The sequence below is a fragment of the Nanorana parkeri genome, unplaced genomic scaffold, assembly GCF_000935625.1.
Source record: "Nanorana parkeri isolate BGI_ZX_2015 unplaced genomic scaffold, ASM93562v1 scaffold196, whole genome shotgun sequence".
Taxonomy (NCBI): Eukaryota; Metazoa; Chordata; class Amphibia; order Anura; family Dicroglossidae; genus Nanorana; species Nanorana parkeri.
In genome coordinates, this window is record NW_017306464.1 from 1,217,482 (window position 1) to 1,234,918 (window position 17,437).

General features: G+C 44.3%; 1 protein-coding gene across 2 annotated transcripts in view; it reads left to right on the top strand.

The window, feature by feature from the left end:
* Positions 1-3,110: 3,110 nt before the first annotated feature.
* Positions 3,111-17,437, top strand: part of MITF (melanogenesis associated transcription factor) — a 178,736-nt gene continuing 164,409 nt past the window's right edge. For both annotated transcript variants that reach the window (XM_018555424.1, XM_018555425.1), the window contains exon 1: positions 3,111-3,323. In XM_018555424.1, coding sequence (XP_018410926.1) covers positions 3,220-3,323 — 104 coding nt within the window. In that variant the 5' untranslated portion in view covers positions 3,111-3,219. The remainder of the gene's footprint in view (positions 3,324-17,437) is intronic.

The following is a 17,437-nucleotide window of genomic DNA, read 5'->3' on the forward strand; positions in this document are numbered from 1 at the left end:
GGACCACATAATTAATTAAGATAACATTATGATAAACTCCTTGTTGAGGGTGAAGTTAATATATCCCTGTTCTGAAGAGACAGACTCTCTATTGGACCTAGATGCCGCTGTCCATCTTCCTTCACATATGTCTGATGATCTCATGGGATTGTACAACCTCTCAAACAACCACCCCAATACCACAGACCAGAACAATAACACACTGATAAATAATGAAACATCAGGAACCAACTTGTGCAAAAATATGGCTGCAGCCCCTGGGCTTTAAAACAGACTGTGATAACTTTATTATTTCTTATAACAGACCATTATTTCTTATAACAGACCATAATGGCCAATTTACAATGTTGTAGATAACACATGCATTGAAACGCATGTGTCCAACTTCTCCATAATAAGAATAGTGCCAGTTCCAATATCAGAGCATTTATATAAATACGACTTGTCTGTTTTAGTGCATTGGGAGGATCATAGAAATGAATGGCAGCACATATAACATGCACATTGATGCATTGGCAGCAGGTATTGCCAAAATGCATTGAAAATGACAATCAAATGTGTGTCAACGCACAAAGGGAATGCATGTTGTTGCGTCACAACGTACCTGGCTAATGCTACAAATAATGCTCCTCTATGCATATGCATATTTCTAAATGTGCTTTTTAGCCCTTTCCCTGCCAGCACCGTATGTAGGGTAGGGTGACACTAGGGGTCTGATAGACCTCTAATATCACCTTAAAGATAACCAGAGGCTTATGTGAGGCTTATGTGATAGGAATAGAGTTAAGTAAAAAAAAAAAGTTAAAAAAATCAAAGTTAAATAGAATAAAATGTAAAAATGTCCCAAAAAATGTTAAAGTCCCCTGCCCCTGTGAACGTGTGCATACTAACTTAAACATGCATTGGGTGTGCCTACATACGAAACTAACAATTGTACTATACATGTTGGGTATGACCGCATGTGCCAGAGTGAGAGCAATAGTTATAGGGCCAATATTCATGGTTATCCCTAACCTGATGACCTGTACAGCCATTTAAAGCGTTGCCTGTGGACAATCTGGGGTACTGTATTTTGTCGCCGTTTCACAGGCGCACACGATTTTTAAGCTTGGTATGTTGAGTATCTATTTACTCATCATAACCTCATCTTTTCTATTTTACAAAAATGTGTATCATACTGTGTTTTGGTGCCCTAAAATGAACTTAAAGGAGAACTATGAGGTGAGTGCTTTTCACCCACCTCATAGTTCTAGCCGACCTGTGACAGTCTCATTGTCACAGGTCGGCTCAGTAGATCGGGAGGTGAGCGAACACATACCGGCGTTCGCTCACCTCCCGATCTACTGAGCCGGCCTGTGACAGTCTCATTGTCACAGGTCGGCTCAGTAGATCGGGAGGTGAGCGAACACATACCGGCGTTCGCTCACCTCCCGATCTACTGAGCCGGCCTGTGACAGTCTCATTGTCACAGGTCGGCTCAGTAGATCGGGAGGTGAGCGAACACATACCGGCGTTCGCTCACCTCCCGATCTACTGAGCCGGCCTGTGACAGTCTCATTGTCACAGGTCGGCTAGAACTATGAGGTGAGTGCTTTTCACTCACCTCATAGTTCTCCTTTAAATGTTTGTCCGGTGCGATCAAAATAGTGCTTGCAGCATTTTGATCGCACCGGACCGCAGGCAAAATGTGCATTGCGATCATGTGCGGACAATCGAATTGTGGCCCCCTCCTGCCCCACAAAAAAGTGAGCCGGGCGCAATGCCAAGCAGTGCATTCTGGCCAGAATCGGGCCGGAACGTACTGCATCTGGTGTGAACGAGGGCTCAGGGAAGGTGATTTGAGAGATTTGGAGCTGTTTGGAAAAATGATGACTGTAAGTGTTTGGGCTAAAATGTAAAAAAAAAAAATGTATATGTACTGTATATGTGTTTGATCTGGATTTACTAATGATAAAAAGCTTGAGAGTTTAATACTACTTTAGGTATGTAGGCAAAGGACACGCCCCTGTCACGCCTCCAGTAACATGAGGATTTATGCACAAAAAAGATTGGTTTAACGAAAACTTTATATTTGTTTTTATAATTTAATATAATTTTGTTAGCTGTATTTTAGCTTTTTTATTAAAGGTTGGATAAAAAGGTTTAGTGCAGTAAAATACTTTTGATGGGTAAATAATAGACATGTGCGATTTCGAACGAAATTTCAGACATTCGGACGTATCCGAATCCCGAATTACAGATATAACGAATGCAAACGAATCCGAATTTCCGATTCCGAAATTCGTTATCGGTAGTCTGTACGAAATTTCGTTTGACAATATTGTATTGCAGCAAAATTACATTTGAGGAAAAAAAACATATTTTTTTCCCTCAAATGTCTTTTCTGCCACGAACGAACTGCAAACGAAACGAACTTTCATACAGACTACTGCTAACGAATTTCGTCTGAATCCCAAAACAAATGGACTTTTGGACCCGAATCCCGAAAAACAAAACATGAATCAAAACGAAACAATTTTTTTGCTGGTGCACATGTCTAGTAAATAGTAATGTTTTTTTAGAGATCTGACCAGAAAGATGGACAACTGAGGAAGAAAGAGGGACAGAGGGATTTGGTTCCAAAACACGGACAGTCCCTCCAATACGGACGGACAGCTGGTAGCTATATATCTCATCTCAGAAAGTTGGGAGGTATGTCACAGGGACGGGAAGTGATGTAAAATTTCCCCAAAGGGCAGCAATACAAACTCTTGCTCTTCCTAAGTCTATCCAAAACTAAAAAAGAAAAAAAAAACTTTGCCATAAATAAGCCTCTAAACATAAACTGCTTCTAAAGTTTGTCGCAGTTTCACAGGCACAATCATTCCAGAACCCAGGCAGCCTCTACAACGCGGTACGTTTTTGATCGTTTGCTATAGTTTAGCACTTTAGTTAATGCATCAGCAAGCTGAATGACAAAAAAAAAAAGGTAAAAAGAAAAAAAGCCAAAGGCTATTTAAATACATCCAATAGATGGCAGAGGTGAGCCTACATCCGGGAGCACAGTATGCTGTCAATAATAATAAGAAAAAAAAAACGCAAGCCGTGCTGTATGTCTACAGTGCAGGCAAGGACGAGCGAGGGAGTTTACTGTGTGTATGACACTGAGAGGAAAGTCTTTGGAGAGCTAGCAGCCTGCTGTTTCGCCTTCGACTCCGGTTGCTCGTGACAGCTGTAGCCATGCAGGCTGAATCAGGAATTGTGGCAGATTTCGACGTAGGCGAAGACTTTCACGAAGAGCCGAAGACGTATTATGAGCTGAAGAGTCAACCTTTAAATTACAGGTCAGTGGCATCACATCTGCTTTTCAACTCCAGCTCTTTTGCCATCGGTCATATTCCGCGCTCCATAGTGGAAAGGTTAAATAAATGGCACATATATATATGCATATATATTCCTTGCGAAGGTTATTCCCTATATGGCATAGCTGTAAAAGATTTAAAGGACCACGGCAGCTTGATAAAAGTTGAGTTGTATTCATTGCGCTAAACAACTACGGCCAACATTCAAGAAACGTCCTTGTAAAAGTCTCCACGCTTGCACAAATTTTCTGTCAAAATTGTAACTTTATGATGCAGCTCTTATAGCTGTCAAGAGGTAGTCAAATGACAGTTGCCGGCGTTCTCTTAAGACTACAAGACAGTAACTCGACTATGCATTCGCAAAAATTGTTCTCCGGTATACCAATTTGATGTGCATTATCCGAATGGCCTGAAAAATTACATAAACCTGAAAATGTTCCTAAAACCCGACGACATCGATTTAGTGGCCCTTTAATCGCTACGAGTCCGGGTCGTTCTAGGCTTCATTACAGTCTAGAACTTTGCGGGAAAATAGGTTGCTGGATTGTGTTAGTGGTTATGGGAACTACAAAATAGAAAGTTCTGCTATGTACAGTGATAATGAATGCTTTTTGCTGCTATGAAATGCCTAGTTCTGTTCGGAATTCTAGTTGCCATGCAAGGTTAGCTTGCAGATTAATTGCTGCCTCGGCATTATCGGCAGTTGAGCTATTTCAGTTTGCGTTTGGTCACCTCAAGCTGACGGTTGGTGGCGGTGCAAACTTTCTGTACGCTGCAGAACTTCTTGCTTGGGTCGTTGTTCTGTAACAAACCTTGACAACCCAAGAACATCCTGTGGGCTTTTAGCATCATACAATAAAAATGATGTGTGTACGGTGTTGCTAGCAGGTTCCATTGTATAATATTGTTGAGGATTTGATTTCATCACTGCCTTGATTTAAAACTTGATATGGCTCAGTGTTTATTACTTAGATGCACTTAAAGTGAACCTGTCAACTCTTGACACTTTACCTGTGACCTCAGCTTCGGCTCCACCTTGGAGTTATGCCACACCTACCACCCCCACCATCTCACAAACCAATAAGAGTGCTGGTGTGGGTCAGTGAGGTGCTCCAAATGGTTTGTATAAAGGAAGAAGATGTGCTTAAGGTTAACCATTACCTGCCTGGATTGGGAAGAGTAGCAGGCACATTTGAGCAGGCTACACAAGGCATGACAGTTGGCCACTGAGGAACTACACCCTACATTATGGAAAGCAGAGGGTAGTGTTATATGTTCCCCCTATACCCAGAATAACCCTTTTGGACAAGCTATGGAGGAAGATTGGCATAACATGGTAGCATGGGCAAGCAAGTATGTGTTTATGTTGGCTATGTAGCAAACCTGTTTCTTTGAATTAAAAGTTATTATTGATCTACGAACCCTCTGAGGCTGGAGTCCACAGTTTTAATCCAATCAATCAATAATTCCAAATACCAAATACTGTTTTAGGACTACAACTGACTTGAGCAATTTAGTATGAGAACAGGAATGTATGATAAAACTTCAGTGCTCAAGTCTGCTGTAGTCCTGAAACAGTATTTGGTCTTTGAGTTGAATCCTTTGTCTAATCTTGAGTACCTATAGGCACTTGGTGCTGCCTGCTCCTTTTCTGTATTGGTAGGTAAAGAATTTAGAAAGAAGTGACAGGTTCACTTAAAAAAAAAAAAGCTTGTGCTTCGTGTGATGGTACCAATGGCATGTACAGGAATGTATGAGAACACCCCAGCACGTGTAATGATATAGAGGACTTTTTCATGTTGCTTTGTTGAGCAGGCAGTGGTTCGTCTTGCTTTTGATAGAAAATAATTGCTCCCCGCTATGCAAGCTTAATAATGATCATCTCATTTTCTCCTGGACTCCTGAAGCCTTGACATACCTATCTATGGTTATCATAGGAGACCATCAGGAGTCTTTTCGGATAGAATGTGAACGTGTCAGATCTTAGGCTTTTAGAGTCGACAGCTTCTCTGTTGGAGAAATGTCATTTCACTTTTAGCTAGGGATGCACTGATACCGTTATTGCAGTTTCGAGTACTAGTACCAATATTTTGCTTTCAGTACACGCCGATATCGAGTACCGATACAGGTGCTTCCGCCGGCGCTGGCCAATCAAAATCGAGCCGGCCAAACAACATGGAACTGGCTTCCCGGACAATCAGGAAGCCGGGCAGCGGGTAATGACATGGTGCCTGCTTCCTGATTGCTCGGGAAGCCAGTTCCATGTTGTTTAGCTGGCTCGATTGTGATTGACCAGGAAACTGGGCGGCGAGTAATGACCTGCCTTACTGCTTCCTGAATGGCCAGGAAGCCGGCTCCATGCTGAATGGCTGTTCGGCCGGCTCCAGCCAATCAGCATCGCAATGGCTTCTCGGCCAATCGGGAAGCCGGGAGACGGAAGTTCCTCTATCAGGTAAGGTATCGGAGCATTTGGGCGATTATGAGTATGCGCCCAAATACTCTGTATCGACACCGATAACTATACTACTATCGGTATCAGTGCATCCCTACTTTTTGCCCCTTAAGCTGGCCGTAGACCTATAGATTATCTGCAGATTTTCTATGGTCAGATGGAAAAAGTGCAACAGATTCCTCCATCTACGCTAAACTGTGTGGATGGAGGAATCTCCCACTGGGCCAAGCTTCAGTATCTTGCTAGTTGGCCCCGTTGGCAATCAAATTACCTGAACCATGCCTGCATCCAATCAGATTGTTCAGGTATTGTGACAGCCGGCGGGGCTGATTAGCAAGAAACAGAAGCTCGGCCCAGTGGGAGGTTCCTCCATCCACACAGTTTAGCGTAGATGGAGGAATCTGTTGCACTATAGACCATAGAAAATCTGCACATAATCTATAGGTGTATGGCCAGCTTTAATGTGCTTAAATGAGAAGTACAGTTGTATTATTGTATTTTATTGTATAAATTGTATTGTATTGTATTACTAAAATCGCCCATAATTGCCTGTGATCAATCAATCTCTACACATAATATCATAAAATTGAAATATCAGAATGTAGCGTATAGGAACCATTAATCACTAATCATCACGCAATGCTCCAAATCTGTGCAATCGATTGCTACAACATGCAACTTTTTTTATAGTGATGACTAGTGTTTAAACAAGGGCGACTATAGTAGTGTAATCGCCCTACCAAAAAAAAAAGAAAACATTCCAGTGTCCACTCAGCCGAACAGTAATCAAGTGATTGTTTAATAGAGTGCACAAAGGTTAAAGCTTCTGATGGGTCTTTATTCATGCTGTGTGCTAGTCGGGGAGATTTGACCTCACTTCCTGTCCTAGTGACAGTGATCACTGAGGCAAGAGATAAAGGGAGATCTTAAAAAACTGTGAGCCTGATCAGCGGTGAATGCTTATTCGAGGTTTTGCCCTGCTTGTTAATATCTAATAGGGTGGCTTGTGGACTGTCCCTCCATGTTCTCACATTTAATGCAGGACTATGGGCCATTTGTGGGCCTCCGACTGACGGAGCGGAAGGGAAGAGGTTGTGGGCACTGGACAATCCGGCAAGCTAAAGTGCTCTACACAGCCCCCCCCCGGGCATAAATGTACGGTTAACCCTTGGAGTGCATGAGCTTAGCCCCCCTACAAGGGTACTTTTTCCAAAAAGAAAACATTGCTACAATTTTATTTACATAACAGTGACATCGAGTATTATAAATACATTTGTAGTCAGAGCCCCACTGAATACGAATCTGAAAAGAGAGATCACGAACCTGCCTACATAGACCTGGGGTGTGCCGTGGTCACTATGGTCAGTATGCAAAATAAGGGGGCATACTCAGAGTAGATGTTGATGAAAGGGCGAGGATGGTGGGATGACACCAACACGCCGACGGGTGAGTAGTGGAATGGGGGGGGTCTAACTGTGCAGGGCTCCTCCCACAAACCCGCCTAACTAGTTAGCCTACCACTTATACAGCAAGAATATTTAATAACATTGTAGATGGAAAGCATCATTGTCCATGATACAAATATACTGTAACTTTATTGTATCAGCAATACAAGCAAGCGTTGTGACAATACTCCACTATTACCTGCCACCTGAAGACCTGTACCAGCCACTTGTCGCATCCTAAACAGTTAAGTTAGTGTAAATTTGCGAACAGGACCTTTCATCTGGTTTACAATTCTGCATAAATAAATAAATACATAAAATATAACAATATACAACAGAATAACTGTTTGTATTAAAAAAATCATCACCTTATATCATTAAAAAGACGTTCGTGAGCTGTAATCAGTGACCTAGGCTGAGATGATGTCATCAGTCTGCTGCAGACAGGAGGAAGCATATTCTGAGTCTCCTCGCCCCCAGAATCAGACTGCACATTGTAACTTTGTAGCAAATCACAAGGCGAGAGGCTGCAGGAGGGGCTGATCTGTGTCAGGCCCCATTCACACCAAAATCACAAGGTAATTGCAACGCAACGGAGGGTCTGTTGACTTGCGATTGTACCTTTTGATTTCTGTGCGATCTGATCCATTGCAACTTTTAGGCTTTTTTGTTTCCTTTTTTTTATGGGCAAAGGAACATGTCCAGAATGGACGTACTTCACTAAAGCTTGCATTTTTGCAGCATTACCTTGTGTTAACATGCGTTTTTGCAGTGTTACGTTGCATTGCCCTGAACGAAAGTAGAGCATGCTTTTCTTTTTTTCAGTGCAATGGACAGCATCACAACGCAACGCACTGGTGTGAACTCTCCCATTCACACCAATTCATTTTTCATTGCCCTTGCGTTAAAAAATGGGATTGTAACGCAATGCAACAGTGTCGGTGTGAATGGGGCCTCAGACATTTGTGCACAGGGACCATGATTTACAAAAATTGTGTTGTCTCTGAGCTGGTCATCTCAGTCCAGGAAGCAGAGGCTGAATCTGGATGATGCCTAAACAAAGATGGTGCTTTCCTTCTGGAAACTAAAGCAGATAAAAGCAATGACAGGAGAGTACTGTGGTCTCTGTGAGAGGTAATAAATACCTGGAATTGTTACATATGTGCATGTTAAATACATATCTATGGGAGATCTATCTGGCCACATGCGTGATAAGCAGAACAGTTTATGCTGTAACACCACTACTGCAAATTGTTTCTAAAGAAATGTAAGGCCACATTTGCATGCTTCATTGATGGAATAGTTAAGACTACAGACTCAGCTCTCACAGGGGCTCACCATGAGCTTCATGGAAAAGGCAAAAAGTCTTAAAAGATCCCATCATGGAGCTGCCATTGCTGATTTGATTTTGGAGGTGGCAGGTTCCAGAACTCTCACTCTTAGGCCTCACTCTCACTCTTAGGCCTCATTCACACTGCTAAGAGCCGGCACATACAGATCCGTGCGGCGTGCACGGCCGAATCGGGCCGCTCCCGGGAAGGACAGGTGTGATTGTACACAGCAGCCTGTTCTTCTCTATGGGAGTACGCGGCCGTACGCTCACCCAAGCTGCACATCCGTGCAGGTGCGGGTATCCGTACTCATACGCAGACAGGATGGATCCTGTCGGCGCCGGAGCACGGACACCCAAACGCTCAGTTCGGCTGAGCGTACAGCGGCATACCCCCATAGAGAAGAACATGCTGTACAATCACACACAGCACCTGTCCTTCCTGGGAGCCGCCCAATAGGCCGTGCACGCAGCATGGAACTGTACGGGCCAGCTCTTAGCAGTGTGAATGAGGCCTTAAAGAGACAGTATAATGTATTTTCAGCCAACACATAATTCGATTTAATATTACAGCGTTAAACTTAAAGCCCGACACAGCTACATTGTTTTTCTTCTCAGGTTTGGATAGAGTTAACATTTCTATCTGGTTTTTATTGCTTCCTGTGACCTCATTAGGGGGGATTACCCTCACTTTCTGTAACAGTCCATGAACCCATCACTCCTGACCGCTTTTTCCATATAGATTAAGTGGGTGCAGCGGTGACCAACAGATGGCAGCCGTTATCATGCACAAAGAGAAATATGGACAGCGGCACTCCAGATGCAGTACAAATGCGTCTATCTATTGAGGAAAGTGCAGTATAAATCACACTCAGTACAACGTTTCTGGGTCTCACAGGATCCCCTTCTTCTGGCAGAACATGTGATGCCTGAAGAAGGGGATCCTGCGAGACCCCGAAATGTTGCACTGAGTGTGATTTATGCTGCATTTCTGTCAATAAATAGACGCTTTTGTACTGCATCTGGAGTGCCGGTCAGGGACGTATTTACTTTCTCTGCTGCCAGAATGCGCCCCCCTGTATGCAGGCTGCATGCAAATGATCTCGGCAACATCCCCAAGATCACTTGTACAAAACAAGCGGCGGCTTCCCCGCTGTACATTTGGCCCTGCTTGCCCAAAGCAGGGCTAAATGTAGAAAACAACTCCCTGCCTGGCGCCCGGAACTGCAGACTCCTGAGCGTCTGGAGATTGGAATTCCACACACCTGCTGCCCCGAGGCCAGGCCTCGGTTGGCCTTATGGGAAATCCGGCCCTGGTGCCAGTGTCGATATTTCTCCTTCCCTCACTTCCTGTCCCTGTGACACCCATAGATGAAATTGGAGGTGCGGCTGGCACTGGGACAGGAAGGCACGGATAGCAATAAAAACATTAGCAGAAGTTGTAACCCTTCCCCATAGTACTAACTAATAAGTCTATCCCGTCATTTCCAGTGCTGACTAGTCAATTGGAATGTGCAGGAGGTAGAAAGCGGTAGGCGAGCTTCAGAACTATCAGGAAGTGCCCAAGCTCTTTACCTGTTGGAATTTCCAGAAATGTGGCATATATATAATATTTGTTTCTCAATTTTATCTTTTATTGGGCTCAGATGACGAGAGATGTAATGATTTATCATCCAAAGATCTGAATTTGACACACGCAGTCCCTATACAGCAGAACTCAGATTGAGAGAGGGGGAAGCAGCACAAGAAGCCAGTCATTTGTGCTGCAGTGCAAGAAGGATTCTAATAGGAGAGAGCAGAGTGGCAGAGAAATGAGCTTGTCAATCTGCTTCTTCTACTTTTATGTCCATTTACAGGTTTCGGGAGGGGCAAGACCTGTAAGTGTTACTAAACTGCAACGGAGAAAAATCAGGTCTCCTGCCTGGCAGATCGGGGTGTACTATGTGGCAGAGTTGAGTACATCTAAGGACTGTATATACGGAAATACAAAGCCCTTGGCAGTTAAAAGAGGTTGCTCATATATATTTATTCTGTGTATTTAGCGATTTGCCTGGAGTTCCGCTTTAACAAATCATTATAGTTAAAAGCTTATCGCATGTTCTATGTTATTGCCCAGATTGGGAGCACACGTCTTTTTCCAGCTCTATAGTGGAAGTGAAGGGAGTGGATATGTTGATGCGGCAAAGCAAATCTTATTGTCAGCAGTAGATTACATAATAGTCAACATCCCAGCTCAGTCAGGAAAACCTGCAGACCAACTTTCTTAAACTAACAAACCGGCACAGCTTGACAGCTCGCACCGTTTTTCCTTGCGCCCATGAACGCCACTATAGGCCATACACTTCTAACGTGCCATATATTATAAATTGAAAAGTAGGCCTAGTCCAGGCCTAGAAAAAATGTTTTTCCATAGCAACTAGGTTCCTTAAGGCTGGGTTCACACCTGGGCATACGGAATATGCGCGTTTGCCGCGCGTTTTTACCGCGATTTGGGGTAAAAGAAACGCGCAACAAACGCGCGTTTCTGAGGGCTATCCGGCTGTATCCTAATGGCTATGCGCGGCAAATACGCCCCAAAGAAGCTCCTGTACTTCTTTGGGCGTAGGGCGTTTTACAGCGCGTTCCTACGCGCTGTAAAACGCCCAGGTGGGAACCATGGCCCATAGGCAATTATTGGTTTTCACATGTTGAGCGTTTTACAGCGCGTAGGAACGCGCTGTAAAACGCCCAGGTGTGAACCCAGCCTAAAGGATAAGCGTACTTTGTTTTAAACTGCACTTATCCTTTAAGGGACTTGGTATCTATGGAAAACACCTCCATTTTTTCTAGGCCTGCTAGGTATTTTCTAGGTATTTGTAAGTTTCGCTGTCCTGTCCTAAGGGGCTAAGTTCTGAGGCCAGAGATGAAGGGAGATGGCCCAATAGAAGTATAAGGGACTGTAATGCCCAGGCGCAGCCATGATGTATACAATTACTGGCGGTCGCGGCCCTCAGATTGATGGAAGCCTCAATCCAACGGACGTGGCTAGAGATGATGGGAGATGGCCCCATAGAAGTCTATGGGACTGTAATACCCAGGTGCAGCCAGGATGTATACAATCACGGGAGGCCTTGACCCTTGGATCGAAGGAAGCCTCAATCCAATGGACGTGGCCAGAGACAAAGGGAGATGGTCTCATAGAAGTCTATGGGGCTGTAATGCTCAGGCTCAGCAAGGATATTAACAGGCACTGTAGGCCACAGCCTTAGGATTGATGGAAGCCTCAATCCAATGAAAGCGGACAGAGACGATGGGAGAGGGCCATATAGAAGTCTATGGGGCTGTAATGCCCTTGCGCAGCCAGGATGTATACAATCACCGGAGGCCACGACCCTTGGATCGAAGGAAGCCTCAATCCAATGGACGTGGCCAGAGATGAAGAGAGATGGCCCCATAGAAGTCTATGAGGCTGTAATGACCAGGCACAGCCAGGATGTAAACAAACACCGGAGGCCGCAGCCCTCTAATTTATAGAAACCTCAATCCAACGAATGCGGTCTCTGGTGTTTGTTTACATCCTGGCCACACTTGCGCATTACAGTCCCATAGACATATGTGAAGGAGGAGACTGGTATAGTTTAGGTCAGGGTACAGGGGTGTAAGGGACAAGTGCACTTCGTTTTAAAGTGCACTTATCCTTTAACCCTTTTCGCTGCCACCGACATATGCAATGGCATGCATTGCGTTGCTGTGCATAAAAAAAAAGAGCGCATGCATTGGTCCTGCTTTTGCATTCCCTTATAAATGAAAGAGGAGGAAGCAGTTTCGACGTATTGAAAAAGCTCAAATTTTGCAGGAAAAGTCAAGCTTTGCACGTAACTTTAGCTGTCTATATCTCTGCATCTACTGATCATTTGGATATGCGGTTTTCAATGCAAGTGATTGCATTTTTTTTTCATCACGTGCTCAGTTTTATTTGTGCAGGTTTCTGATATATATGATTGATATGGGGTGCTTGTATACTAGAAGCAAATGATCTATAGCCATTCCTCATTCAGATTGTGCTGATACTGTACCCCTTATCGGGAGTGCATTGAAGGTGGCTCTTCCCAGTGCTGTAGTATGATGAAAGGCAGAGGGTTGTTGAAGGTTTCTTATCGTTTTCTCCACCATATAAGATGCTGACAGCTCACCACTGGGTAGGTTTATTTCATGTTAAGGGCTTTGGTGCCGGTGTCAGCAGCTGCTGCATTGCAACCACTGGTTTCCCTGCTGTGTCAGTGTTCTGGTTAGTGTTTCCTCTAGCCACGTTGTAGTCATTACACAGAGGAGGGATTAACATGGAAGTAAAACTGTCTGTGTTGCTGGAAGAAACCTATTCATATAAAGTTTTTCCTTTCACTTTCTACGCTGCGCTATTAAAATAGATCTAAACAATTGGCATCCCCTGTTCCCACTTTGCAGCCGCTTCCTGTCTACATGCACTCCAGCGATAGTTGCATGGCATTTCTCAGGGTGGGTTTCCTGATGGTGACCACAACAGGCCATGCCTGCGCACCGTGTGTTGAAACGGCCACTTGTAGTCTCCATAGAAAATACGTGTGACAGGTTGAAAATGCAGGAGCACAATTAAGAGGCAGCGAGAAAGTGTTGTCACCCTATAATAGGAAGGGCTTTCATGTCAGGATTACCAGGTATTGCTTTAAAACCCAAATTAAAAGTTTTCCCTCACAATGGTGCTTGCTCAGCAAGGGTTACAGATCTCCGGGGACACATTTTATTAACCCTTTCACTGGGGCTACCCCTGCACTGCTAGGGTTAACTGCTCATTTTTGCCTAGGGTAAAACAAAAAGAGTTATACTCACACACTCCTCAGTCAGCAGCGCTCTCTCCAGCCGGTCTTCCCCTCCACTGCAGCAGATGGTATGTCCCTCAGCGTCCCAGAGTGTATAAAACGTGATGACTCAGGGACCTCAGATCACTGCAGTGGAGGGGGAGAGACGCTCCAGGAACCGGTCTAAGAGATGACCGGCTTTAAGGATCAGTTGAGTATAATTTTTTTCTTACCCTGCTTAAAAACAAGCAGTTAACCCTTGCAGTGCGGGGGTAGCTCCACTGCAAGAGTTAATAAAATTTGTGCCAAGAGTTCTCCTTTAAGTTCCTGTTAATTCCTAGGGGACAAGCAAAATCTGGTTTACTAACCTGATCCATGCTCGCCCAGTACTCCGCACTCTCCTCCTTTACCCCTACGCTGCAGCTATGGACTGTCCCTTGGCATCCTCACACAATGCAGGGCTATGGGGCCTGCATTGTGCTTGATGATCTCAGCACTCCTTAGACCGCCGCAATGAACAATGAAGGGGATAATAGGCTGCCGGGACTGGTCTAGCAGCCGGAAAGAAGCCGGCATTGCACCGCAGTCATCCTAAAGTATATGTAAAGCTTAAACCTTTTTTTGTTTGTTTTGGATAGAATACAGAATGGGTTAAGCCCCTGTCATTTTTTTATCCCCCTGCAACAGTGAGTGGGAGAAATGTGTTCAAAGTAAGGCAATTCCAGATAAAAGAGTTCCCCGACTGTCCCTGTTCTGGTGTCTAGTGGAAATGTTGGATGTTCTTATCACTTTTCCTCTCAGTAAAAATGGCAGCTAGGAAAAATAGAGGAGGTCATTGTTCCCAGTGTTGACACAGACATAAAAAAGCTAGCCCATTCCTACTCTATAGATATTCAATTATTTATGGCTTCTTAAAAACTGGTCAATATTCTTAAAATCAAGTCCTCAATGGCCTCTGTAGCTGCAGGCACTGTGGATCAATTCATCCTCAGATGAAGACTATAGCAGAAAGTACTTTGACTTTGAGTAACTCAGCTCACTCTGCTCTCCTCCCCAGCAGTGGCTCAGCAGCCTTCCAGCCTCATTGCCTCTGATATATAAATACAAAGCAGGTGAACGGGGAGGGGAGAGCAGATGCTGAGAACAGCCCTGTATGGCTTGACTGATTTTCTTGTGAACTTTAAGGATGAAGTGCTCCGCAGTACCTGCAGCTAGTTAGGTTAAAGCTTGTTAACAATATGTGAATGTTTAAATACACATAGTCTGTGTTCTACTTTAGGAATCCAATGTATTTGATGTATGTTTCAGGCTATGGAGGGGTTGGGTTATGATTAGAGATGTGGCTGGGCTTGGTGCCAACCCAGTTCGCCCACTCAAAACTCTGACTGCCACCCCCTCCGCTCACCCAATCACTGTTAGCAGTTACGGCTTTCCCGCCCTTTGGGACATTACCTGCGTGTGGGGAATGCACCTCCCTGCAACTGATTGAGTAGGGAAGAGGGGGTTATGGTCAGAGTTTTGAGGCTTGGTTGGGTTAACACCAAGCCTAGCCTCATCACTAGTTGTGATAGGCCAGACTTACAAAGTGGGGAGAGCACAGGGGGTAATGCTCATTCATAATCCAATAGTCAGACTGGTGACGCAGGAAGTTGTAAAGCCATTTGCTGTATATAGCAGTGGCACCCGCATGTATGTAACACGGAAGAGGGAGACTTACAAGACTGTACAGAATTGTAGATGTTTGGCAGGTAAATGCATTCACGTATGGCTCATGCACACAGGTGGCTGAATCTGTACAACATAAATTCCGGGATATTTCTGCCGCCAGAGGCGCTGTATGCAGCCTCTCATAGAAGTCAACGGCCTTATGCAGGCATACGCCAGTACTTGCATAAAGCCGCGTATGTGCACTCATGCACATCCTTAGAAGCAGGTTGACTGTGTCCAGACAGGTGCATCGATATGCATATGCAGCTGTATGCAAGTACCGGCATATACCTGCCCTATGGGACATTGTATGTAGCATCTGTTACTCCCTGGTGGGGGAAATATGCCAGAATTTATGTTGTACAGGTTCAACTGCCCATGTACATGAGCTAATTGTATATTAGCTGAGTATTTAGCAGTTTACCCAGAGCCCTGCTTTAAACCAACCACACTATATTAAGAAGCCATGCTGTGTGTGACCAGCTTTACCCTCAGCATCCTCTATGTATAAACCTCGCGGCCCACCTTCGCTCTTGTAACATTAACTTGTAAGGAAGCAGCAGCCTCTCCCCCCACCCATGCTCATTGAGACTGCAAGAACCAACAGAATGTAGAACATCTTCACTGTTACTAATTCTGTTCAGAGCACTTCTTTCTTCCTCTCCTCGAGCGCAAGTTGCAGACCGCAGATAAAAAAAAAATCTTCCTAGAAAAAGAATGATTAATATCTCAGCTTTTTCACTGCAGATTTCCAACGCGCTCAACCAGATCGCTGCCTATTAATAGGTCTGCAGCGTTTCCAATTTTTTTGAAGCCTTCTGCGCGGGTCTCCACACGAGTGACACTGATTGTGGCGGAGGGAAGAGGGGGTGTGGGCTCTCTGCCGGGATGTTTTGCTGACTTTTAATCCAGATGTGTCTGCAAGGCCAATATTGCAAAACTAGTCATCCATCTGTTTCTGCTTTTCTTTTCTCTCTTTTCATGTGCTGCTGTTTGTTGTCGACTGACCAATCCGAGATAAACCAAGATTAGAAATAAAAGTCTGACTAACGGGATGTCAAGAATTCTTTTCTTATATTGCCGTCGTTAATCTGGACAGAAATGCTGAGCTTGACACATGTGGTCGGCAGCAGTGAATTGTGGTCACTATGAATTCTTTACTTTTGGATTTTTGCGGGATTAGCTTAAAGTATAGCTGAAGCTATTTTTGGATAGAGTGAAGGGGAATTCGAACACCTGTCAGGTTTTTATTCACCCTCCATGTTTCTCCTGGTGACCGTTATTACCAAAAGTGAAAGAAAATCTCAAATTTTGGGTTGTCATCAGAACAGGAACAGATAGGATGTCTTCCAATGGGTACACTAGTTCTGGTGACTCTGCTAACCACCAGGGATTTCCCTCACTTTGGGGGGAATTCCTCTCGCTTCCTGTTGTGGGCGTGGCAATTGGACAGGAAGTGAAGGGAAATCTCTCCAATGGGACACATATGACAAACAAAAAGCTGACGGGTTATAATCCTCCCTTACTCTATCCAAAATGAAAAAAAAAAATTGGTTTCAGTTTTACTTTAAGTGCTAACTCTGGAGCTCTGGTGACATCTGCATGCAGCCCTGGTGAGACCCAAACACAGCCCTGGTCAGACCTAAACGCAGCCCTGGTGAAACCGCACACAGCCCTGTATAATTGCTGTGTAATCATGGATTGCTGGGATCTGTAGTCCTCTATAGCCAGTTGCCATTCTCCATTGTTGAATAACCATGGATTGCTGAGATTTGTAGTCCTCTATAGCTGGTTGCCATTCTCCATTGCTGAATAACCATGGATTGCTGAGATTTGTAGTCCCATATAGCCAGTTGCCATTTTCCATTGCTGTATAATCATGGATTGCCCTCCTTACCATCTTGTCTTGAATTGTATAGTAATTGTAATGTCTTCCTTATATTGTAAAGTGCTGCGCAAACTGTTGGCGCTAAACAACTCCTGTATGATAATAATAATAATTGCTGAGATTTGTAGTCCTCTATTGCTGGTTGCCATTCTCCATCGCTGTATAATCATGGATGGCTGAGATTTGTAGTCCTATATTGCTGGTTGCCATTCTCCATCGCTGTATGGATTTAGTTACAGTTCTTCATAATTATAAAGAATCTGCCCTAAAATCATCATTAGTCTGCATTGTTTTCGAAAAAATGCCACATGTCCCTTTAAGAAAAAGGTATCGGCGAGCACCTGGGGGAAAGTACTTGGTCTTGAAAAAATTGTATCAGGACATCCCTACTATATAATGTCCAAGTGCGGACACCAACCCCCGCACGGATGTGCAAGTTCGGGTGTGCGTATGACATCGT